This window comes from Apteryx rowi, unplaced genomic scaffold (assembly GCF_003343035.1).
Source record: "Apteryx rowi isolate R43461 unplaced genomic scaffold, aptRow1 scaffold_277, whole genome shotgun sequence".
NCBI classification, from domain to species: Eukaryota; Metazoa; Chordata; class Aves; order Apterygiformes; family Apterygidae; genus Apteryx; species Apteryx rowi.
Window position 1 is genome coordinate 1,088,398 of NW_020449163.1, and position 26,391 is coordinate 1,114,788.

At 41.2% G+C, this 26,391-nt stretch overlaps 1 protein-coding gene across 2 annotated transcripts; it reads right to left on the reverse strand.

Annotated features, from left to right (window-relative positions):
- Positions 1 to 297: 297 nt before the first annotated feature.
- GALNT15 (polypeptide N-acetylgalactosaminyltransferase 15) lies at positions 298 to 25,762 on the reverse strand. Of its 2 annotated transcripts, XM_026068618.1 has the most exons (11): positions 25,208 to 25,761; positions 18,999 to 19,165; positions 18,076 to 18,280; positions 9,535 to 9,702; positions 8,821 to 8,938; positions 7,660 to 7,854; positions 3,891 to 4,022; positions 2,390 to 2,491; positions 1,976 to 1,978; positions 1,395 to 1,535; positions 298 to 445 (listed from the first exon to the last, which is right to left on the reverse strand). In XM_026068618.1, exons 1-11 carry the CDS (start codon positions 25,759 to 25,761, stop codon positions 299 to 301), a joined length of 1,932 nt encoding a protein of 643 aa, XP_025924403.1. In that variant the 3' UTR covers position 298. The 2 variants fall into 2 exon arrangements, with proteins under 2 accessions (XP_025924403.1, XP_025924402.1); XM_026068617.1 differs by lacking the exon at positions 1,976 to 1,978 and having other exon boundaries at positions 25,208 to 25,762.
- Positions 25,763 to 26,391: the final 629 nt, after the last annotated feature.

Below are 26,391 nucleotides of genomic sequence, written 5' to 3' on the forward strand. Positions count from 1 at the left end.
TCATTCAAAGGGCAAACTTACTATCTTCACCAATAGCAGAGCTGAGAATCTGTTGATGCTCACAGTATCTTTATTCCCTGCTTCACAGAATGAACGGTTATTTTAGCTAGAGTTGAATAAACCAGGAACCTGCAGCAAATATTTCAGCCAGGCTTTCAAGGAGACACCTTCCTAACTTCCCTGCAAACTAGAACAGATGCAAACATCTTTCTTTTCCATGCAGGAAATGTGTCATCTTAAATCCCCAGAAGAAGTAATGATAAATTTTGGAGACTTGATCTCCCCAGAGACCTGTTGGTCATCTCTGCTCTAGCACATGGGAACGTTCAAACTGCCACAGCTGATTTGCATTCTTGTTACATGCACACAAAAACAAGTCCTTCCCATCTTCACTCTTCACTGCCTCTATGCATTTGCCAGAAAGGACATGGACAATCATTCCATTCTATAAAATGAGAGAAGAAGGGAAAAAAGAACAAAATATAAGGGATTTCCAGTAAAAACTAGGCCATGTTTCTAAAACTTTTTGTACAATAGGTCATCAGTAATGACTGGTTGTTCAAGGTTTATTAAGTATTGCTGTAAAAGTGGAGGCTGGGTTTAACTTTGAGCCCACGGGATGGTAAGTACACACAATTCCTTTTGAAGTTGACAGGAGTGGCAGCTGCAGAACTTACTAAATCTCTTTTCCACCGTTATTGTTTGTTTCCTATGGGTAAATGTTTTCATCAGTATCAATTACAGTATTACAGGCTGCAAAATTTCATAAGGACCAGTGCCTCTCTTAGGAATCAAAACAACTTTCAGCAGCAACTGTACCTGAGGATTGCAGCATCCCTGCAATTACGGAAACTGATATTTTCTTAGGCTGTCCTAGAGTGTTACATTTTTTCAGTCTTGTGGAGGAGCTCCTACTCTGCTGGGTGAGGCCCACTGAATAATACTGGATTCCTCTAATTGGCAGTTTGCCCTTCTCTTACATACAGGAGGAATTTCATAGTTTCTGCTACCCCCAAAGTGCTCTCATGTGGGCAAGTTCAGTATTCCCAGACCCTTCCCCTATCCAAAAGAAGTGGGCAAGGGTTTGTCCTGCTCTTACTTTAAAAACCACTGATTCATTCTGATTCTATTCCTATAAGGCAAGTAAGTTAAACGCCTGAATCAAGGGCATGTGAATTTATATAGCATTTCTGTAATTTGTATTTTTAAACCAAATTTATTTTGCACACACAGTGTAAATGGGCAAACAGCATCCTAAATTTCCTGGGTGCAAATGATACAGAAGTGAAACTTGCCCTTCAAGTATCCCATCTCCACCAATGAATCCTGTGGATCACCCATGATCCCACAGTCACTCTCAGCTGCCCTCCCCTCACAGTAGAGTCATTACCAACCTCCTGGACATCCCAGTGCTGCTGGCTGTTGTCTGTCTCCTTTGTACAGTTTTGAGGGATAACTTTCTCGTGTCTGACATCAAAGCAAAACAGCGGAGCAGAACCAAGCCGGATTTCCCTCATGCTATTATATTCAAAGTGCTGGAAAAGGGATGGTTTGTTTGAACAGAGTTTGAAGGACATCCCAATTCATTTTTAAATGCTCATTCCCAAAATAGTTTCCTGTTCATATTTGTTAAGATGCAACTCAAACATGAATAAAGAAGACCCAACAGGCCCAATCCTGCAAAGCAATCTCCCCATAGACAAGCCTGGCAAAACTATTTATCTGAGACTATTTTTCTGAGGAAAGGCTTTATGGATTGTRATTATGTATAAAGTAAACTCATCAGACAAGAAAATGTTCTAGTTTAATAAATGTTTGAACTGAAGGGTGTTTCTGACAGTGCCTGCACACATTGCAGTTAGAAAAGTGGCTGCAACTCACCCTGAGCTCAGTGTGGCCAGCAAAACTTGTTTGGGATTTTGAATAAATATCTGCAGTCAGGACATACTGGCTCAGCTTCTCTCAATGCATGAACTTGCTAGTCTAAGGCCAGCTTGGGACTCTACATGAAGTCCCCTTTTATCTTTGCAATTTAGGCATTAGAATATGGGAAAACCCATCCCCATTATTCTAGAATTGAGATATATTTTTTACTCCCAGGCTTTATGTTCTCCAGACACTACCAAATACACTAATAAATAGGCACTTAATGGTGTTTGCTGTAGCAGAGTGTGGGGATCTGGGCTTGGCGAGCCATGGAACATTGCCATTTTTCAAATGAGGCTCAGCTACAGAAAGGTGGGGTATCACTGCTTTAGCACATGCCTAATTTTGAACACATCAATATTTCCACTAATGTCAACCCAACTGTTTACACATTGGAGGGACCATCTTCCTGAATGGTTCCCCAGATCTGATGCAGTACCTGTATAGTTAAAATTTGCAGTACCTGGGTGAGACTGTCACTGCAAGGGGAGAGTTTGATAGAGCCTTCTTCAATGGCCCTTCCAGGTCTGTAATTTGCACAGGAACCAACACCAGTATTGTAAAGCTGTAAATAAATGTTTATACAGAAATAAAGCTCAATCAGATGCAAAGAAAACATGCTTCAGCTAACTTTTTGTGTTTTTATGCTTTTACGATATATGTTTTTGTTTGTAATTCAGGCCATAGCATCATTCTTTCGGACTAGATCTTGCATATTGATCTTGCAAAGTGATCTGATATACACAGGAGAGTCCCACCAAAGGTCAGTTTTACCCAGTGAGTTTTGGTTGAGTTAGAGATATGTGGAGGAATGGTTAACTGAGAGCGGGCATGCTCTGATTGGGATGAGCAATCCCGTCTTCGGGGTAGAGGAAGGAATCTAGGCCAAGGCAAGCRAACCTGCTGAAAGCRGCCTTAWSTAGGCCAAGGCAAGCGAACCTGCTGAGGCCTGCTGAACGTGGCCGTATAGCGGCCTTGAGCACTACAAAAGAAGGTATTCACAAACCTGGTAAACAAGTCTGGACGGAACTAGGTTCCATAAATGTCGATGGAGCGCAGTCAGCAACCTTGCACCAATCATGTATCCGCTTTATACRTATGGACAGACACTGTAACCAATCATGTAACTATCRCTAGCGCATGCGTATTGCTTGTCGATATATATACTTTGTGTAAGCTCTAATAAAGGGAGAACGACCATACTCATATTGAGACTCATCGTTACTCCGGGGTCCCCTCCCTCACTCCAACAGAGATACCCACTTCTGGTCTGAACTATCATGATGGTTAAAAGAAATCTCTTGAAACTTCATAATAAGGAACAGACAAAATAGTAAAAGGAGATGGTAAAATCTGATATCAAGGTGTGACTTAATCAGTGGACCTTATTGCCTTGTTGGGGGAAAATCCCCAAGGAATAAATTTGTATTTTAATGGGTGATAATTTTCAACTTATACGTTAAAAAAAAAGTTGAGAATATCACCTCCTGGACATGCTCTGCCAAGGAACTGCTATTGCTGCCACCTCCGCACCTGGGGGAAGTGTAGGGCTGGAGAAATGCTTCTTTCTCTTTCTGCACATGGGTCCACACAGAGCTCATCTCAGCTGCTGTTGCCATTGCTGTCTGCATGAGGCAAACAATTCTTTGTCTTTACTAATGGTACCTAAAGAACCTAAGACTGGGATCCTCTGATCTGCAGCACCAAACTGAGTCAGACAGTCTGGATCCAGCTCCTAGCTGGGATGCTAGGTTTATGTGAGAATTTGGACCAGCTGTTTGACTCCTCTCTCCCTTTGTTTCTCCTTCCATCCTTGTTGCGTTGCCTGTTTAGATGACAAACTTTCCGAAGCAGGAACAGCCTCTTATTGTATGCTCACAGCATACCTATTATATGGAGGCAATATGGGGATCTTCGAACAATGCAGAGACACTAATCACTCTTTATAATGCATTTTCTCTTACCTTGCCAGAGAATTTTAGTGTGTCTTCAGGTTGGGAGAGTTCAGGGTACACATTTGATATAAACCAATGGAAATTTCTACAGCCCAGTCTCTTCTGTAGCTGAAGGCGCTCACTGCAGTCAGGCTTCTCTGCCTTAATGAAAGCATAGGGCAATGAACAAGGTTACCAGTGTATTTGTGTTAGAGATGCTAGAAATGACTACACAGGAATCATTTCTGCCACCTCTTCTATCCTGCATGTTATAGATATTGACATATATTTCACATGCTCATACAATGGAGGAAGACCAGCTACACACCCTCAACCTTGTGCTAAAAGAGCGTTTAGTCTCAAAGTGTAAGAGAGGTAATGTTTCAGAAGTAGCACACACTGTGGAAATAAGCATTTCCTTTAAAAATTAGTATAATCCTGTAAGATAAGTCAGTCCTTGTCATCAGGGCAAGTTTGGTACTAGTCACACTGTAATCAGTAGGATTGTATTAGCTTGTAATTCAGTACAGAATTTGCCCCACTGATTAAAATTGAATTTTCTGGCATTTAACAGTCCAAACTCCTCAGTTACTGACAGTCCTCCATGATCAGAGGATGTAAATGAAGACAGTATTTGGCCCAACATAAAGCCTATTAGATTATTATCTGATAGTTGCTAAATATAGGTATGTGAATATGTTTTGTGGCAATAGAGGTATAAAAACATTCCTAAGATTTATATGCTTTATTAAATTATTTACATACAATCCCAACTTTCACCCTTCCTGATAGCAACTCTGTTCTGAAAAATGGCAAGTACCTCCAACCCTTCCTGCAGATATGAGCATCTGCACTTCAAAGGACAGAGGGCCTGAATATTTAAAGCTATTTAGCATCTAAAAATGCCTGACAGGATTCTGAAAACCACCTAAAGCAGGTAAGTGTCTAACTCCTTTGGTTTCAAAACCACACAAAACACTTTTCTGAATCTCTGAGTGCCCAGATACTAAAAAAACACCACCACCCTTAAGAGCTTCTTTCCCCTTTCTTGCCAGCAATAGATCTCCTCCTTTGCATTTCTAAAATGTAGTTTCTGATGCCAGGACACTAGTCCAGATTCCTATGTCAGAAATTAAAATTGATAACATAAGAAAGGAATTGCCTATAAATAACTTTTCCTCAAACCAGCCATTTTTCTGCAGCCACAGGAAAGAAAAAAATGGCTTTAGCAGTGTGTCTGGAAAACACTGACAAATAAAAAGCCATGGAGATCAACGGTGAGATACCAGTTTCTAAATCTAGGGATCAATCATGCCATGTGGCACTGTTTGCCATCCCCTGTAAACTGCCCAGGCAAATCTCATCAGTTGCAATACGTTATAGAGAACCTCATAGATTAATGTCACTCCTGGATTCAATAAGCATAACAACAAAGTTCAGCAATTCAGCACCACGCAAACCTGGTCCCAAGAGGTTTCTTTGGAACAAGGCAGGAGTAAAATGCTTCCCCTAAAAAGAGGTGCTTCTCATGAGACTTTGGCTGAAGAAGGTGATAGCAGTAAGTCTCATTTTGTCATAGCAGTTACAGTCTGCATTTGATGCCAAATAAAAAGTGTAAATAATCTAAAGAAAGTCATTATTTTTGTAAAGCAATCTGAAAGGAAACCATGCTCGTAAATTAAATAAACAAACCACACAAAAAAGAGAAACAGAAAGAGTGGTTGAAATAATAAAGAGCTGTGAAGAGCCTTATTCATCTGTATTAACAGTCACACCACAGGCATCCTGTGCAGGATGCAATTCAGATAATAAAATGGGAATATTTATGAAGCAATCTAAATGGGGGTCATTTTTTATTTTCATCACTGGGTAATGTCAGCGTTCAACTAGCTCATGAAGATTTTTGTAGTGGCCAATAGGTGGCTCCATTCACCCTGTCACCGTTTCAGTGCAATAAATCCCCGCAGGGCTGATCTGCAGCAATGGTAGTTGAGCCATAATAATGTCATTGCTTGCTTGTGTCTTTTGAATAACATCCCACTGTACTGACATACTGAAAAATGAGTTGTGAAAGAAAGAAACAGAGAAAAAGGCCTTTTATGTTATGGTAAGCTGAACATAAAGATTGTAAAATTCATCATTTGAAGGAGCATCATATTTATGAGCAATAAAAGTATTCCGGGTAGAATAAACTCTCAGGCAAAAGGTCATGGCACTTACAGCTAGTAAACTGTAACATTGAAGGCTGTATTATTTTAATTCAGAAAATTGCTACTGAGTGGACAAGAAAGGCCTTCAGGAAATTACCAAATGAATTAAGGAACTAACTACCCATCTTAATAGACTTGGCCTAGCATTCTCCTTTCAATTACATGGCTATAACCTTAGAGAGTCAATGATGAACTTTTGGCCAGTGGAGTACAACCCCACAACATAAACAAGGAGGGAAAAGCTTTTTAAAAAAAGTGAAAATAGAATTAAAAAAATGAATGTGATTCTCTAGGATTAGCACAGTGGGCTGATTGGAGAGGCAGATTTACTGGTGGAGAGTGAGGAGGTCAGGCTACCTGTCAGGAGAGGAGCCACACTGAGACACAGCCCTTTTCCTCTCCCCACTGAGAACTCAGTTGCTGCTGGATCTTGGCTCTCTCAGATGATGCATTGTAATGACTGGGGCATTCAGGACTGAAATGCTGGAGCAAAACTGAATGGGAAATTTTGCACAGCACCTACCCGTGTTCTGCCTAGCTGTTTTCAGTGAATCTTTTCTCTTTAAAAGCACGGCACTGTTAAATGAACAAAAAGATGAATGACTTTTTTTTTCATTTAAAACTGCCCATAAATTTGTCCATTGCCTTGCGGAAGAGGATACTGTTACAACAAAAGGTACTGGAGCCGGAGAATTCCTGTGAATTGCAGCATTGTTAACAGTCTTGCTGCCTAGCTCAGAATAAACAAACATCCACCAKTTTTTAACACATCAGATATCCAGTCTCTGGACTGACCCTGATCTGCTATGGATTACACAGTAGCTTAAAAGCAAGTGTGACTGGTTCAGCAGCTGTTAGGTGGTGCATAGCCTGAAGGTGGCTCGAGTGTGGCTGCATGAATCATATGCCTGGCTGTCGGACTGAGTTAGTGTACGGACTGCTGGGCATCTGAATCCCTGGAGGCTGGATTGCTGTCTGTGTGATGCTTCTAATGAAAAAGTAACTTGTAAACAGTGATTATGGTGAGATCTGACTTCCTGAATTACAGGCAGCTGCTTCTGGACTTCTGTCAGTTTAGGAAGAAATCACATTACTTGTCACCAGACCACTCAGATATGTTCCTTTCCAAGAGGAGGGACACCACAGCTTGCCTCATGCCAGTGAATATTACTTGAATCACATGATGAAGACACTTCAGCAATGAAGAATGAATCTTCTAAGAGGACCTTTTGAGCATGCAATACTACTGGGTTCCATGTGGGATGGGCTACTTCCCCCCACGTACCAGAAGTGGAAAGTAAATCACATTTTGTTGGGCAATCTGAAGAAGTCATCTGGCAAAGGAGTGATATTCAACGTGTGAGATTTGACAGCTTCAGCAAATAACTCTGAGGCACAGGTTTCTCTGTTTCTTTGCTGACCTAACAGCTCTCTCACTGGAAACTTTTATAAAAAGGAAAATCTCTCCCCAGCACCATCTATGATGAATGTTTGACTGTACACAGACTCCCTCCCACCCATTTCCACCCCCTCTACCTACCTCCACACACACTTCTCCTCTCAGAAACAGACCGCACAGATGTCTTTACCTTGCTGATTAAGAAAGCCACTGTGTTATGGTTGTAGAAATTCTCTTTAAAAGAACCCAGCCAGGTCTCTGCTATTCGGATTTTGTTCCTCACAATGGCCTCTTCATAGGAGAAAGTGCGTGGAAAATGATCTCGATAGACATGGCCAACATGGGAGCATGGAATGATTTCCACAGAGCCACCACAGAGCCAGGTCTGAAACACAGGTGAAGGCACAAAAAGAGATTAGCCTTGACTGTCTCATATGCAGCTGGTAAAGCACAACCAGCAGCACTGAATAATAGGCCAGCAATTTACAGAGTGCAAAGCAAAATGAAACAGACATTCATTGAGTCAAACCCTGCTCTGGGCAGTGGCTGAACATTTACACTCAGTTCAAAAGCATCTAAAAAGGAGAAGCTCCTTTTCTTTTCCCCCTCTAGGTCCTTCTTTTCTGATTTAACAAAACTATAGACTTAGTCTCAGGAAATCCTAATTTGTGCATTGCTGGAGACAGAAAGAACATCATTATATGCTTCCTCATACACTGTCCCCCAGCATCTGCCATTGGGCAAATAACRCAGAGAAGATCCTGGGCAAGACAGACCTTTGGTTTGACTCAATACGGACATTTATATGCTTTTATATTTTTATGTGCATGAACAGTGCAGTGTAGTGAAGAGACTCGAGGGTGTATCTGTCTTTTCCATGGAACATCAAAGACTCTATAACCTTTGTGTTTGAGGTTTTCATTGCTTTTTAATATCATTTATTCTTTTTATTCAGCACAGTTTAATGCAAATGATTTATTATAAACCATTTGGTATTAAAAGTACATGTTTGCTAAGAAATAAAAGCATTTACTACATTTGCTTTGGTGCATGTTACATGCACAAAATGTAAGAGGCAACTTTCAGAAGGTGCCAAAACCAGTGACTCTGTCCTCAGGCAGATTGTCATAGCCAGTGAAACATTATTCTCCTGACATGATGCTACAAGTTCTTGTATGATCGTGTCAGATCAAGGAGTGTGGGGATAGAATTCTGTGAGGGAAGTGATATTCTCCCTAGCCCAAAAAGTTTTGCATCTAATTGCTATTCTAAATTTCTTCTCTCCTTTACATTCAAGTGCCTTAAAAACCCAATAGTTACCAGCACCTGATGTTTTATTTACAGTTCTTACCCTTATAGATAGCTCTAGATTTTCTGCTCCCCACAAGGTCATGTCAGAATCATAAGCTCCAGTGTTTTGGAAGCAATGTCGATCCATGGCCACTACTGCACCAGCAACCACAGGACTCCTGTGTAGAAAACAGTTTAGAACTGAACACTTTCTGTTTTGGATAGGGAGTTAAGGCGGATGAAAATCTCACCATTTCTGTGATGGAGATAGTATTACAAAATGATTGAATGCTACGTCATATAAACGTGAGTGAATTGATTATCTAACCAAAAGAAAGAACATCTGGAATTGAATTCTAGGATTTGCTTGGGGAAGAGAGACAAGAGCTGAATTGCTAAATAAAGCTCAGAACAGTGGGAAATGTTATATAACTGTACATCCAAAACAATACACTAGCAGATAATGATTAAGACACTTATTTTAATTCTGTATGTTCCATCTTTCGCTCTCCCTCCAAGCCTCAATACATTGTCTTGTCAATACTAGCTGTCTCAATGCCTGGAAAATATTTGACACGATGAAAGTATAACTGAAATCTAATTAGAATGATTATTAAAGGCCAAATAAACTCAATGTAAACCTGTCCCTTCAAAAAACATTAACCAAGCAAATGCAAGTAACCATATCTCTCATCAGTTAGCTGGAAGATGACCCAGATTTACAGTTGTACTGTTGAGCTGAGCGGAAGGATGCTGGCTGATGAACTGTTGTTACCTGATAGGGCTGATGGGAGACTGTCGTACCTTCTCTTCATGATCTGGCACTGGTTCCCAATGGAAATCTAGTTTCCAATCAAAAACACCTCGATGCAGACCCACAGAGTGATAGTACTGAAAAGTCTTCCAGTCTATGACATCTATGACAGGGGAGACGACACTATTTCTGAAAAAGACAGTACAATTTCTTTTAAAAGCCAAAGCACAGATCAAGTTCACTACTGTGTTAGAAAACAGTAACTCTCAGTTTTGATCCTGTCAGGTACAAGCACTGCTGTAGATGTTGAATGCCCTCATTTTCACTGCTGAGAGAAGCCTGATGCTCAGCGAGTGCATGGGAATACAGAGCCTGTAGTGAGGATTCCAAAGACTGCTAATTTACCGAGAACCTATAAACTGCATTGTCACTTTAGAGCTATTCAGGATTTTACTATGAGTTCACTATCAGAATTTTTAAAAAGCTATTTCACATAGAGGCATCAGCCTAGTTATAGGCTCCATATGGATGCAAAGTTCATTGCAAAAGATGATTTTGGCACCACATAGCTCACCAACCTTTGATTTTGCTCTAGATGTTCCACACCACTTGAGGCATTTGTCTCTTTAGGCCAATGAAGAGTGCATTTTTCCTTACTTTGTTCTTCTGGTTGTTTTGCAAAAACTTTTATCACTGAGTTTATAAAAGTTTCTCTTTGTATTCTCTTTTATCACATGCTTAAACTGCTCTTGCAAATGCACTGTCACGGTGTGGGATCTACTTTTAAGAGTCAGAACGGAGCCATTGCAATGTGAACGGCAATCCTTCAAATCATTTCTACCTCTAGTTAAATTTGGATGGATCTGAGAAGAGGTATTCTGTGTTTCCCCATGGCAAACATGTCATGGTATTTCATAGTGTGCTGGAATTACTGGTAATTCAGAAGAGCTACCAGTCTTCCTCGTTTCCAGGTCAATAATGTATCACGTCTGGACATTTTCAGAGGATAAATGAAATGGTATTAGGGATTGCAGGAAAAAAAAATGTTTTGAAGAGCAACATTATCCTTTTCTGCTCTGTTATGCACAATGTATAGCCTTTGGTCTCCATGTGGGGGGTGCCTACAGAGAAAAGGTATTTTGGAAAAAAATCAGTAACAATTACTAGGGACTAACTATACTGCAAAAAACTACTCTTATTCTAGAGTAAGAATATACATATAGGAAATTATTCTAGAGTGGCTCTTTTCCTAGAAAATAACTTCCTGTTATATATAGAGAAGAAATGGACCATTTGGGGGTAGAAAGCAGAATGTTTTGCCCCCCTCTTTTAAAGGTTTATATATGTTGGTCAGAGATCACTCTTGAGATAAATAGGTTTAAAACATACTACAATCAGTGGAGTAGATTATCTCAGAAGTCTTCAGCTGAGTGAGTTATTCATCCTTTTCCATGGCAAAGACCAGCACCAGCTGTGGAAACTGGCAGCTCTGGGTGATGTTCATGTGACCCTGACTTGTCTTCTCTGCCTTCACAATAATTATAGTAATTTTTTTTTCAATGACAGGGTGTGTGTGGGGGGGGGGCTCAAAACTTTGTTCTATCACAGTTGCTATTTCCTGAAAGAGAATTCTAGAGCCTTGTGGAGGAAAAGAGACTACTGGTCTTCAGTGAACCGTATGAAATATATTTGTAATATACAGAGAATATAGCTAAAATGACTCAGTTATTCCTCTGTTTCTTAATAAGAGCAGACAGACTGCCCTATGACAAGCTAAAGGCAGAAAGATTTAAAACAAAGAAGTGATTATATTTCTCCATTCAGGTATAAAACCAGCCTTTATAATATGTAATAATGGGAGCTCTTAGAAACAGGCACTGGGTTTATAAATAGATGAGACAATTTTACGGCCAACTGTAGCATTTGTAGGCATATATATTAAGGCAGTGATTTGCTGTCGTTCTTCCACAGAACTCAAGGAAAAATGGAATGAAATGATACTAAAAATAATAAAGTTGAAATGCTCCTCTGATTCTCTTGATGATATCCTGTGATATAGTTTTGTATCTAGTATAGGAGCAACCACCTCAAACTCAAGCCTACAGGAATCTTTCTAATGAAAGCTGTATTTAACCTTTATTCACTGAGAACAGCAGGGAAAAGGAAATAACTACTTYTAGAAGTTACTAAAAGGTACTGTCCTGATGGACTTACTTAGGTTTTGACTCACACAAGCAGTATTTTTTCTTTGGTATGCTGAGGAAAATCTAGCTGAGGCTAACAAATTGAATGGATTTTATATGACTGAACTGCAGAAAATGACGAAATCACTATAACTGGACTACCTACATCCAGCTGCATCTTCCAGTGTAGACATCTCTGACAACTGTCTAGTTAGGAGCATGCTTGGAGCTCAATACTTCCCACCTCGGTTTGTTGCTATTTGCTGAAATGTAAGCTAATCTACTGCCACTTGTCTATCCATTCTCATCCAGATAGGACTGAGGAACTAATGATCCCATGGTAGGTTATTTTAGAATTTCACAGCAGAGAGGGAAAGATTAGGAGGAGGTGTTTGAGCAGAAGCCAGAGGAGGCAATGTAGACTAATCCATTCGAAAAACCATAGCAATGAAGACTAAACCATGTGCTTATTTCCAGGATAGCTCAGATGGAGACAATAGGGATACTCAAGAGTTACGCTCAGATATATCTGGGATCAGATGACACACTATCTCCTACATTTTCATATCCAGCCATTTAAATTCTGTCCTTTTTGGGTCCACCATACATTTCTTGCCACTATAAAACTCCAAACTCCAATGACACATCTAGCATCAGTGCAATTGCTCATAAGAGTAAATGTTACAGTAGTAGTTCTTGCTGAAATGATCCTTAATTTTTAATGCATGTTTTGCTTTGCTTTTTATTGTGCATGAATCTTCATTGCTATTCAAGAAAAATACCTGTAGCGATGTCCTGGATTCAGATGGAGACCAAACAATTATGCAAACTACCTACAAACGTACATCCCCAGTCTCCCCGGCTCATGAGCATTCTGCAGCAGCTTAGGAATGCTGCGGTCTTTCATTACCTAATCTCTTAGCTGATGTGTAGGCAGTAGAAAAAGCAAGGCTGTATAAAATTGTTTAACAGCAGAAGGATTCTGAAATCAGTAGAGCCATGCCTTCTTAAAACTTCAAACATTGTGAGTGTCTTTCTGATCTGAAACAGAGGAATCCAGTAACTTCACCTTTTGTGAAAACTGGTCAATACCCGATTTTTATCTTAATCAGGTAGTGCTTTATATATCTTTTGATATTAAGGCTTCTTTTATAAAATATCTGTTTTCTGTGTGTTCAGTGATGGGTTTGATATTTGTGTGGTTCGAAATGCAAATTTGCAGCAGAAGGTAATTGAAAGTTGGAAGATGTTCTTAGCTATTCTTTTTGTTTTTAACTGTGCAATTGGCAGACAGACAAGCAGCTTCTCGGCACTTTGAAATGAAACACTCCCTGGCAAACTACTGCTAATTTTGCTCTGTGGAATCCTAGGAAAGAAAAAAACAGGAAACTCAAATACAACTGGCAGCAAAGCTTTGAACCATTTGACTGTGGTAATACTAATTTGTGAATATTTCAAATGCTTGGAACACACAGGATCTACAAAAGGTCACAATTCCATGAAAAAAGAGCAACCCAAACATGAATAATTTCCTGCTTTAGGATGTCTCAGCCAAATACAGTTGCAAATGAAATGTCTTCCCATGACCCTTTACAGGCACTATGGACATTGTGTTCTTTTCTATTTTTAGAATAAGTAACATGAGAAGAAGAAGAGTTAATTAACACATCTGTTTTGAAATTTTAGATACACTTTTTTTCAAAAGTGCTCTTTGTTGATTTATACTTTGTTTTGCTGGGAAGGGAGATTTTAATCTGTTTAAGTCCTCCTTTATACAAGGAAGAACAACAAAAATGAATATGAAAATACTCTATTTTCTTCAACCAGTTTTGGAGTGGATCTTTCCTTGCAAGAATAATATAGCTCAGAAATCCAGACACACTCCGAGTTCTCTTGTTCTGCACATAGTCAAAGCTTCAGCAAGTAACTGAGAATCCAAGCTGGCTCCACAGCATGCTGCATTTTCACTGAAATTGCCTTGCTGGCTGAGGTTTTGAGAGAAGTAATGCTGCAGAACATTTGAAATTAATAAAAATGAATGGGGTTAATAAAAAGAGAAGATGCTGTGAGCAGGAATGGTAAAGCTATGGTCTAGAGGACTACTTAAATATAGCCTTACAGACTAACTCCTGACTAACTTAAGGCATATGAACAGTCTTTTTTAATAGATTGCGCTTCTCACATGCTTAACACTAAATATGTACTTCAAATCTCTGCTAGGTAGAGTCCTAAGGGAATACTTTACTTTAAGGAAATTCTTTTGAACACATCTTTTATATTCAAATTTGCATGTAGGGTATCAAAATACCCAAAGGTCCCCATTGGCCTTATTTCTAGGGTTGCTGGAATCTRCAGGAACTACTTTTTAAATTGGATAGTCAGGACTCTGTGCCATGAACCATGCCTAAACGCTAGCTGCTCCTACTTTTGGCAGCAATGTTTGCTTTTGTTTTTACCTTCTCTTCTTCAGTTTCTTTACCTTGACTTCTTGAAAATAGGTCACCTGCTGATACTGATCAGCTGTGAAAGATTATAAAGAGATAGCATATCTTCAGCTATCATACCATGTAAGTGCAGAACATTATCTAACTGAATTTGAAATGAGTATTATTGACAAATGGAGGACATAAAAAGATCAGGCAGAAAAGAGAAGTCACAGGAAGGAGGCTGTTATACATGACATATATGGAAGATTTTCAAAACAAGGAGAGTAGCATGGATGCTCAGATGCTGAGGTTGTGTGGACTCCGGACAGACAATATCATACTTCCCTGGGCCTGTGAGAAGGTAGAAAGCAGATTGCTTTTGTGCTTATGTATCCGGTAGCTTGAAAAGCTGGGGTATGGGCAAAAGAGAAGTGAAGAGTCAGATGAAGATGTGTAGGAACTGTTCGACTTTAGCGTGAAATATTCTACTTCACCCTACTGTATTGCCATAAAAGTAACACCACTCACAAATTTTTTGAACAGCAGAACTCTGCGTCTATGCCTGCATCTAAAAGCAAAGGCATGCATCGACTCCTGAACAGGAGCARACAGCTGATGAGACTGCTTTCTGTTGCTGTGATCATTTCTTATTCCATTTAACAGCATTTGCATTAAAGACTGGTGACCTAGAATCGTGGAGCTAAGTGAAGGCACTTTGATTTTAGAAACTAGATCGGCTCCTTTTAATAATATCACAGACTTCAGTTTCCTAGAGCAATATTTGAGCAGTGACGTACATAGTGCACCAGCCCAGAGAGAAATAATCCTTGCAACAAGGAGCAGGGGAAAGGTCCTGAGGGCAAGCCATCCCTTTGCAAGCCATCTCTCTGCCACAGTTACGGTGACCATGCCTTTTTATGGTAGAATTTCTTTTCAAGGATATAATCAAGGATCATTTTGTCTCCACGCAGTATTCTCCGGAACCACACTTTGGACTTTTTTATTAAAAATCATCCTGCTGCAAGAATAGAGCCATACACTTCAGCATGTTGGTCACTATTTTTAGGTTAAAGAAATAATCTTCTCAAGGCTTCATGGCTTAGTTCAGTATATGCCCCCTCTGTCTTACACTACCTTTGGACTGAATACGAAATAGCACCTGCCTCTCACAGTCTCCTGGAAAAGGCAAACCCTACAAAAGATGATTGTAATAATTCCATAGCTACATTACTATGCACCATGCTACTCACCTGGAGTTACCCTGGAACATAAACAGTTGTCAAATGAAATGATCTGAGAGGCATCTCAGTTAGCTAGTTTTCTAATGTTGTCCAGGTGCCTATGGTATTTGTCCTTGAATAATTGGAATATCAAGGAATGCTTTACAAACCATTGAACCATTCTCTAGGTGGTATACTAAGCTGATGCACAGCTTCCCACTCAATCTGTTAGGTACGGTTCACAGAATGCCTCCTAAACTAGTCTCAATTAAGGTGTCCATAAATGCACATGTAATGATTTTAGAAAGACTTAACACCTTTTGGGTAAATAATTTTAGTTAGGTTAGCAAACAAAATGATCACATAGAGAGATGAAATGCCACTGAAAGCAGTCAAGTACCTGATAATAAGTGCTTAGTCAAAATTCGATGACTTAAGATTTGAATAAATAATTTTGAATTAAGGAGGACAAAAACCTACTGATTCACTACCTAAATTCTAGATATATTGACGATACAGACAGGTGAATTCTGGATAAAAAACAATGATTTGAAATTTAAACTGTTGTGTTTTGTGAACTTATACCTGAACCAAAAGTGTTTACCTTATTTGCTARTAATAAACTGGTCACCTCTGCACAGATTTGGATTATAACTGTTTCAGCAGAAACATGCAAGCTTGGTCTTTACAGTACTGAACAGCAACTCAGAAATGTCAGATCCGCTCCCCGCTCTTCACAGACATCTCTGCCACCTTGGAAAAGTCACTTAAATAACTTTTCATCAGTTTCCCTATAGTAAAATTGGGCTAATTTTTCCACTGTTGGTCTTGTCTGTCCTTGCTACACAATACTCAGGACTGAGGGCCTCTCCTTTCCTGTACGTTCAGTGCACAGTGAGGTCTCAGTCTGGGCAAGCATCTCTGCACATTATTTTAATACAGGTCATAATAATAGTGTTAGATCTGCGTAGGAGTCTAGAAAATTGGGTTTGTTCACAGTTTTCAGAGTTAAAATATCTCACCAGTTCCCTCACCAGTATCGCAAAGGTTTGAGCTTTGGAAAGGCTGTGTTTTTCCTTGCCAGCTAATGACCCACTTGCTCTAGGTGATTAAGTGTTTTCCCATCCTGTCTCTCCAGCAAAAGTGTGTGAGTGGCAGCTTGACTGGTACATAAAGAAGAGGAACGATGGGTATTTCACCAATCACTCTAAGCTTTTTTTCACTGTACTTTCCTCATTTGGGTAGTCTAAGGTAGTGGACATGATCTAATTTAACAGCTCCTCAGCTGCTAAATGAAGCCAAGTTGACTATGCTAATGCTTTACATTTCCATAGTGATCTCCATGCAAGCATTTCAAGCAACTTAGGAAAAATAACGAATTAACTTCCTTATCAGATCAGTGTTACTATCACCATTTTTCAGCTGGGGAAAGAGGGACAGTGAGGAAAAGTGATTGCCAGAATGCCTTAGAGCATGTCTCTCCTGTGCACTGGAGAATGGCACAGGCTCCCCACACTAGCAGTGACAAGGCTTCCAGATTTAGACATGGGGCCTGATATAGCATACAGAAAGGGATGATTTAGCCCATACTATTATTCAAATGTCCTTCCAACTTTTTCCATTCGTCCAATTAGCCATTATCTAATTCAGTATTAAATGCTGCCCTCCTGGAGGAATGAATGAGCATGTAGGCCCTCCAGGGGAAGAGACATTCTAGGGCAGCACTCCACTTGCTTGCAGTAGTTTCAATGTTTTCATCTAACTGATGTAATCACTTCTAAAAGCTCAAATTAATTCATTTATAAGCAAGCATAATCAGCCATAAAAGCAGCTTGTTCCGTTGCCCGGGAACTGCCTTTGAAGGCCTTTAGTATGACTATTTAATGGCCTAGAAAGAGCTTTAAAGATATATATGATTTCTTTACCCTTTCAAGCAAATATTCATTTTTTCCTGAGTGGCTTATGGGTTATGAGAGACAAGTTAATGTACAAATGTTTCTTTCAGAAAAGTCCCTGTAATAAAGGATTTACTTCCACGTAATTCTTGAAACATTTTCAGTGATTTAATCTCTTTGAAGGACTTGGGGACTGCACAGATGAGCTCAACTGTACAGGAGAGCAGGCCCAAACACCAACTGAAACATAACAGATTGGGAAAATACAGATCTGTACACTCCCCTGTGAGTCTGGCGTCAGTGAAAATATCTGAGGTTAGCTAGAACTGTCTAGACTGTCCAGAAACTATTCTATTTTTCCATGGAGCAGATACTGTACAGGTGACATTGACATGTAGCCAAACTGACTCAGGAGGACAAAGTAATTAAGAAAACTGTCCCATTTAATCCTTGGCTTTATGACTGAGACAACTAAAAAGTACAGCAAATAATGGGTTGCTGCAGTAGTTTCTCTGGTGGACATTTGTCAATTTGCAGACAGCCTGAGATTGCAAACTTGTTTAATTATTACCACCAGGAAGCCTTCTTTTAGTTCTAACATCGTCTGGATACAAACCATATTGTGTGTGAAGTGAGAGCTGTCAATTGTATGACCTATCCTGCTTTGCAAGCATCAGCATGATGTATGTGGAGTGAAAGTAGAAAGGAAAAGCAATGTAGCCAGAAAGAAGGAGGTAACCAAGTGAGGATAAAAACAAGATATTCGAACCCTTCCAAGTGTATCTTTTTTAGCAAGAATTAGCAATGCAGAGGGTTCAGAGGTCACAAGGGTATTTACCTGTTGCTGGACAGCCTGGCTAGGAGGGGTTCCAGCCAGCCCTTCTGACACTCGCAGTGGGAGTCCATGAATACAAGCACATCCCCAGTTGCCCGTGCGGCTCCTAGCATCCGACCTCGGATGACTCCAAGTCTCTTGTTGCTCCGGATCAGTTTCACACGATCCAGCTTAGAGATGTACTCACTCAGGGCTGACTTCAGGGACCCTGTCATGAACAGAACGGTCACTGAGACATTTTAACTTTGATTCAAGCTGTTATAGAAACACAATAGGTAATAGAAGTAGAACAAGTAGTAGATACTTGCTTGTTGGTAATATATTTGGGGGGCATTTGTCTTACATGGCTAAGGAAGCCATGTTCTAAGTATTCCCAGCAGCATAGCGTCAAAGAGAATTAGAGACTAATGGAGACTGAGATTCACTAGGTGTGAAGGTATTCCTGTGGGAAACTGAATATCCTCCTCTCCTGTTTTAAGCAAAAGGTGGAGACTCTCAACATCTCATAAAAGACACAGATTATAGTGAGAAACTACAGGTGTTTGGCTCTCCCAAGTGCTTGGGATTACTTCAGCAACGCAGAGTTTTCCACTCCATGACTGAGCCAAACTCCAAGTCTGGAAATTATTACAGCAGATCTGGTCCAGTGGAAAGGCTAAGATTTGCCTACTCTGATCTTATTTTAAAGTAAGAAAGCTCGGAGTGATTGGAAGTGATGGGAAAAAAAGAAACATTTCGAAGTTAAAAGGCTAAGCTGAATCCTAGGGATGAAGGGTAAAATCTGGCAGTCAGATCATGTCTACACTTAGCTGTCTTCCTGAGGGTCCTCTTTGCTTTTTACTCTCCTCATACACTTTATGGAGGAGGACAGTTTCCTCCCTGCAGCTTTGGAAAGCAGATCTCACATACAGAGAAACGCGGGCTACCTTGCTGACTGAGATCATCTACTAGGATGATATCCTTGAGGGATTCCTTTGGGGCTGTGTCCATAATGCTGTGCACTGTTCTGAGGAGAGTAGACCAGGCTTCGTCATGGAAACAGATGATGACACTAGCGGTAGGCAGACTGGAGTCATATTCTTGTTGTAAGCACCTGCATGGGATCAAATGAGGGAGACACTGGAATCACTGGTGCAACTGGTTACTATTTTGAGACTACAAATGGTAACCTACACCTAAAACTTCAGGAAGGCAGTTTAAGATCTCACCTCACTTCTAAGGGAGCAAAGAAAGCATTAAGGTGTCCAGAACCAGAATACAAAGTGAAAATATGGGAATGACATTATGAAAATAAAAATATAAAAAATAGGAATGTTTTGCTGTATTCTGGGATACTGTCTTCTGTTCTGGCTGCCTCAAAAACATGGAGCTCAAATAGAAATGGTCCAGAAGGCACAGAAAGAGAAACTGAAAAGACAATTAGATTATTTATCTGAGAAATTAGGTAACTAGGAAAGAACCCTAGGGAGGTGGACAAATGAACATGAGTGATGCAGAACAAGGCAGGGAAGGGGGTAAAGCAGGTCAGCCAGGCACCCCCATTTCCACAGTTTCTCATGTAACAGAGAAGAGAACAAACTGAAATGCAAAACCTTTAAGAGTAAATTAAAAGAAAAATAACTTATCTGCTCAGCAGATTAGTTTACCTGTGGACTGCCTGACTAGGATCTTAGTGAATGAAGCCAACATCTTAGTCTTGTACAGGAAAGAGGTGGACAGTTACATGGGTAATGAAAACAAATATAGATACATTTAAGAAAGTGAGGTATTTTCCATATAAAGTTTGTACGGTTACATTTTTTCTGATGAAAATAAATCACAGATGAATGAGGATCCTGGGTAGATTATCTGAGCTGGGTAGATTGATTATCTCTGTGCTATTTTTTGCTATTTCTTTTACATCTCCAGGTATTGATACAATCTACTGCAAGACATCTGGCTGGATGGGTCACTGATCCAACCCATTATGGCATAGAAATGTTATACTGCCAGCTGGGGCCCACAGCTTCTCAGTTTTCCATAGGGCCAAGATTTCACCCATAGCATCAAAATGACTTCTATCAAAACTAGTGTGAATGAAATGGTTCTTTGACATCTCAAGCATTTAAGAATCAGAAACACTTCCTATTCACCCTCACAGAACCTCTTTATATGAAAATTATAAAGTCTTGTGAAAAAATGGCTTTTTTCACAAATGTAAGAAAAGAATCCAAAAAATGGRTTCAATGCATCATGACAAAAAGTGCTTTCTCATTTACCGCTCTTAGCTCAAAAGACACAGGACACATCATACTGTCACGAAGATACACCCTTTCCAGAAAAGGTCTTCAAAAACCTCTTGTACAGACACAAAGTATGTGCCTATCTATCTGTTTTGTTTACATGTGAAAATGCATTTTAAAAGGTTTTTTGTTTCCTGAGTAGCATTCATTTAGTTTGCCTTATTCATTTAATCTCTACCAGCAAGAACTTCTTAATGGAAATAAAGGATTATTATAAAAAACATTCTGGTTTAAGCCCATAAAAACTAGTTGGATAAATTTGGCTCATCATTATTCCAACATCTTTGTATTGCCAAGCAAATCATCATACAGATTTTACAGTGGTTATTGTTTATTGTAATAACAGTGGTTATTATTACAGTGGCCACTGAACTTGTTCAACTGCAAGAGGAGTTGATGTCAGGGATATAATTTCAATATTGCTSTGTTTATTCTCATCATACTTAGAGTTGCTCTTCATGGATTGAGGCCCTATCATGCTAGACACTATACAAACACAAAGTTGGTTATTGTTTAATAGAATCAATAATCTGAATGCTTTAATAACAAATACAAATAAATGAATAYGGTAGATTCACTTTTGGGAATAAAATTAGCACAAGCATAATTATTCCTTGCAATTTATAATATTTCATGTTAATTTATTTCTTATATAGATAAACAAAATTTTTAGATATTTTTAACAGTAATTAACAAATGTTGTCTTTGTTTAACTAATTTTCTGTAATCAACAATGCTATTATTTCATAAATACATATGGGCAAATTTCTTCTGTTTTCAGAAGGATGGGGAAAAGGATACTCTCATGACTTAGGAAGTATTTGTATTTTCAGGCAGAAGATCTAAAGATAATTAAGAAAAGTGAAGATCTGATGAAGTCCTTTTATTAACCAGGCAGCTTCCAACCAGGAACTTTCAGTATAACCACTTATATTTTCCACCATAATCCTACAACGCTTTCTTGCTAGAACTGTGGTTATAGCAAGAAGATAAGGCTTTTTTGGAATCTTAATTGGAAAAGAATTGAAAATAAAACTGCACTTGAATACACAGCCTAGGTGGTGAGTACCTAGTTGCCATGGAGATTGGCAAAGGCTTGCAATATAGATATCTAATCTTCAGAAATATGAGAAAGACTACTGGTATAGGGAATACCTTCCCTGTAATTTGGAGTAGTCTCACAGACTGTCCATCATAAATTGGCATTTCAAAAAGTCAGGGCTGTGACTGATACAAGAAATAGTGGTTTAATTCAATTTGTGAAAAGTAAGGAATTGTCATAAGCAGCAACGAAAGGGAGAGTAATTCTGCCAAGGCAAAGTCTCTACTGACAGGACTCCCACTCATCTTCACAAAAATGTCTCATTGAGATTCAACTCCCAACAGCACTCAAGGGAAAGCTGTGTTTTTTTTAATGAAACTTAAACCCTTTTTAGATACTTTGTGTGTTTGCRTTTGCCTAGATACATATTGAGTGACTCAAGACCAAGAGAGAAAAGCAGAGCTTCTTTTCAGATAGGACCATGTCATAAAAGTCATGCTGTCCCAGGTTCACTGTCCCACGAGGATGTCAGTGGTAGCTGGGCAAACTGACAGCAATGGAAGCAATCTGTGAGAGAAAGGTACCCCAAAGGATGAGTCTTGATGTGGGAGACAACTTTCTAGTACATTTGGACAAGTTGTAATGTTTTTTCACCCGGAGACCCTGGCTGTGTCAGAACTGCTACTCAGAACAAATGGGGCAAATCAAGGTATCTGACTTACTATCGGGATATGCTTTACTGCAGGGTGTTGGACAATACACAGTTTTATGCATCTACTTTCTGAAAAGTAGCATAAAGCATTCACCTGTAAAGGCACGTAAAGGATGTGGACTATGTTAGAAGCTGGGGTCTGGTGAGGTAGGTCTAAAGCATCACTTTCCAGGACAGGAAGTTGGATCCTGGGCTATCAAGGCAGAGCACAGCCAGCAGCCTCTAGTTTATTTCTATCAGAGCTCTGTAATCTTCACATAAAAAGAAACTGTATTAATGCTGTACATTGCTTCAGTGCAAAGCACAACAGAACTCTTCATGTGAATTTCTAAGGAACAGCAACTAAGTATATCCTATAGCATTTACTCTACACCTTAAACTCTGGTCTATTAGTAAATGAAGTATGCAAGTGTGCAGTTCAGCCAGCATCATTCTACAGTATCTGGAAGTGCTTCACAGTCAGTAGGTATAGCTTTTGGTTCAAATAATTTACCATCTAATTTCAAGTGAAACGAAACAGAGGACATCTATAGATCTAGATCTAACTCAGCGAAAAACTTCTAACCGGTTTAGTCTATTTAATTAAATAATAATAGACATGATTATGAATAATGTGATTCTAATAGAACAGAATAATAGACATTCTGATTCATTACTGTTTCACTCCCATTTTACACTGGTATAAAACCATACTGACACAGTTGTGAGCTAGACCACCAGAGTAAATTACATCTAAAAAAGTACGTTGTGGTTTGAATACTGTCATAAAGAACAAGACTGGCTTAGAGGTAGACCTCTGCTGCAGGTTTATGAATGTGAACAACTGCAAAGCCTCAGACATTCAGAGCTGTGGTTTCAATTTGGGCTTCCATAAGCTGTAGCGTAGATAACTCCTTAGGCTGTAACTAGTCAGACTGGAAAACCCATCCAAGAGCTTTGAGACCATAGCTTAAATCTGACTGAGATTAGCATTAACTAAAACTGGCTCTTGTTGGATGACTCTTCAACTGCCAAAGTAAAACTGTTTTTTGGCTCACATCACAGGCAGTAAAACAGGGTCATCATTCCTCCTTTGAACATTACACAGTTCAAAGAACAGCTGATGAACTATAGTGAAAAATAACTGAAATAAAATTAGCATATCATTATTCAATGAAACTACAGAAATTAACACTAAATCTAGTCAGCAAATACAGAAAACACTTCCTAACTTTCATCTATCTTTCCTTGAGATGTCCCCTTAACTTCGAACCACCAGCTCTCTTTAACCATGGGGAAATGACCACTAGAAAAAATGTTATAGAAACTCTGTGGCTTATTTAAATTGTTCTCTGGCACGTTTTGCTGCGGTATGCTGGGGGAAAGCCTCCACCGGTTTTGTTTCRGGAGGTAAGAAACAAGATACCCCCCACATCCCCATCCCTCTCTGCTGGCCAGGGGAAAGGACATACTTCTCACACCTGTTTTTAAGAAGTGCCCCAAGCTGTCCCTCGTAGACTAGAAGAGTAACTGGCTCTTCCGGTGTCCGGGCTTCAGTGCAACGCTTTGGGTTTCAAATACACCACTTTTTCGCAGTGGGCTTACAGACTGGCTGCTGTTAGCTTCAGTGGTGTTGGCAGATTTGGTCGGACACACTGAACTCCACCTCCCTTTCTCCCCAGCGCTGCCTTTTAATGCTCGTCAGGTCACTCATTATACCAGAAACAGTCAAAAGCCCCGTGCGTAGGAGCCACGCGCGTGCCCCGGTGTCGGCGCTCTCYGCCTGCCCCACAGAGGTTTCCTCCCCACAGCCTGGGACACGGGGAGCGTGCTTGTTCCTCCTCCTCACGCCAGCGCTGGGAAAGGCAAATGCAGGAACGGGTAAAACATTCCGTTTTGCCCAGAGCTTTAGCGGCGCTGGTGGCTCAGCTCTGTGTGTGTCCAGCAAGAGAGGGGGATTTTCAGCCCCGAGGGCCACCCGGGCGCCTAAAGCAGGATTTCCCCAGGGGCAGCCGCTGGGAGGGGTACTACCTAGGGTGGTCACCAAGAAGCGTTAAGCGTTTTTTTGGGTTAGGTGAGCAAGCTGGGGGAGTACTGATGCGAGTGACAGCCCCGTCGGCCAGAGCTGAGCGTGGCCCGGTTTGCTCGGCCGATTCCCTTCCCAAATCGTGGCGCGCTCGGGGGCTCTCGAACAGCCCGCCGAGACCTGAGGCACTTAGAAAGCGAAGCGCCGAGCAGCGCACAGCAAACTCGGGCGTAAACGGGGAGACCAGGACCCCTTCCCCACAGGGGACCCCGCGGGCGGGCCCGGCCGGCGCCCCGGCACCTGCCGCGGCGGGACCCGCCCGGCCGCCCGCCCCGGCGCCGCCGCCGGCAGGGGGCGCTGCCGCCCGCCCGCGGGGCGCCGTGACGGGCGCGGCGTTGCCGTGGTGACGGGCCGCGCCGCGCCGGATCGGGCCGGATCGGGGGGAGGAGGGTGCTGCAGCGCAGGGGAGCGGGGCGCGCAGGGCAGGGGGTGAGGAGGTCGCTTCAAGCCAGCGGAGGGGTCGCGGTGCACYCGTTCGTCCCCCCCGCCTTTTTTGACCGCCCCCCCTCCAAAGCCGCAGTTCCCCCCTTCCCCCTCCGCGCGCCCTCCGTTTTTGGCGCCCGGCAGCTCGTGAGGGCTTGAGAACAGCTTGGTTATTTTTTGCCGTTTGGGTCGTTTAACTCCTCGCTGTTGTAGCACTTAAAAAGAGGAGAAAGTTTACGGGGTTTCCTAGCTCCTCCTGTGGCACCTGCTGTGGTCTCGGGTCCCTCAGGGGCTTTCGGCCTCCCAAGGAATGAAAATACCTGGAAAGCATTTTGCCCGGGAGGTGCTGGCAGGACACGTGTGGGACTGCCTGGGACGCCTTCGGCTCCCTCCATCTTCAGGGTCGAGGCTGTGGGAGGGAGGCTGGGAAAATAGCAGAAGAGGTATGTGTTTCCGTAAAGGAAACCGGTGCAAGAGGAATGTTTTCCCAAACCAAAGGAGACAAGTTGATAGGAAAGACACAGGTTTTAGAGGAGGAGCGGCTCGCTTGGGGGCAGTGATGGGGAAAGGTAAAATCTTCTCCCGGAGATTAAATAGGCTGTTTTACTTACAACGGATGTCGTACCTCAGGCAGCTCCCTGCGTAGAGATATCCGCTCGCTGAGCGCTTCGTTAAAGCCATGGGTTTCCAGGCCGAGCACCCACTCCGTGGTGTCAGCACCTTTCCCGTCCTGCAGAGGAAGGGCAATGGGCTGGGACTCGGGGCTGCCCTCTGCCCTCACCTCCCGCTGTGCCTCCAGCCGTTTGCTCTGCTGCTTGACCATGCGATAGCCCTTCCTGGCCTTGCTGTGGTTCCTCTTGGCGGGTGACACAATGGCCGCGATCAACTCGTCCTCCCGCAGGGAGATGAAAGGTGACAGCCYGTCCAAAGGGTAGTACTGCTGGCTCTCCTCCTGAGTCTCCAGCATTTCTTGGGTCTCTGCAAAGTCCACCTGATACCCTTCCCGGGGGTTGAACTCCACAGGCTGGAAAGTCCCTTCCTTGCTCTGGTTGCTGGGTGGTGGGTTCAGCGTTGTAACCATCAGTAGCAAAAAGCCCAGCATCAGCAACAATAAGAGAAACTGCAGCTTACGTGATCCGTATCTGCATTTCTTCCTCAAGAACATACTGTTGGTGACAAAATGATACAGATGGTCATGTTAAATATCACTTGGATCTTTCTCAGTTTCCAGTCCTTGGGTTGCGGCAAAGCACTGGTTTTTACTATCTGCCAAGAGGATTTTTTGTTCCCCTCACATTTCACTGATGCCATTTCATGCTTTCCTCTCTATCTGCAGACAAAATAGAAAATGCCTATTAATATTGCACTTACTGTAATAAAAGATAGCATGGATCCGGTGAGATAAAGTAGATCCTTTGTTATGCAGAATCCCAGCTTAGCTAGACAAGAATATGTTTAGCTGATGAAAAAAGTAGCTCAAGTTTTGATTTTTTCCTCTTTTAATTCTAAGTAAAAAGAAATTCCGTTTCTTATAGTTTCCTTCCAGAGTATTTCTTGCTTCTGCAAAGTTTCCAGTTGCTGCCTGGATTCAAGTGCCTTATCTCTGAAAGCAGATCTGACAGCTTCCCCCTGTTTTGAGGCTTCAAGTTAACTGCGATCAACAGATGAGAACTAGTCAGTCCCTGACTTTGTTTCACACATAACTACAGCACTCAGTCAGGAAGCACTTTGCCAGATATAATACAGAGCAATGTGTGCGTCTTTCTCTTGGTCCTAATGCCCTCACTGTTCTTGT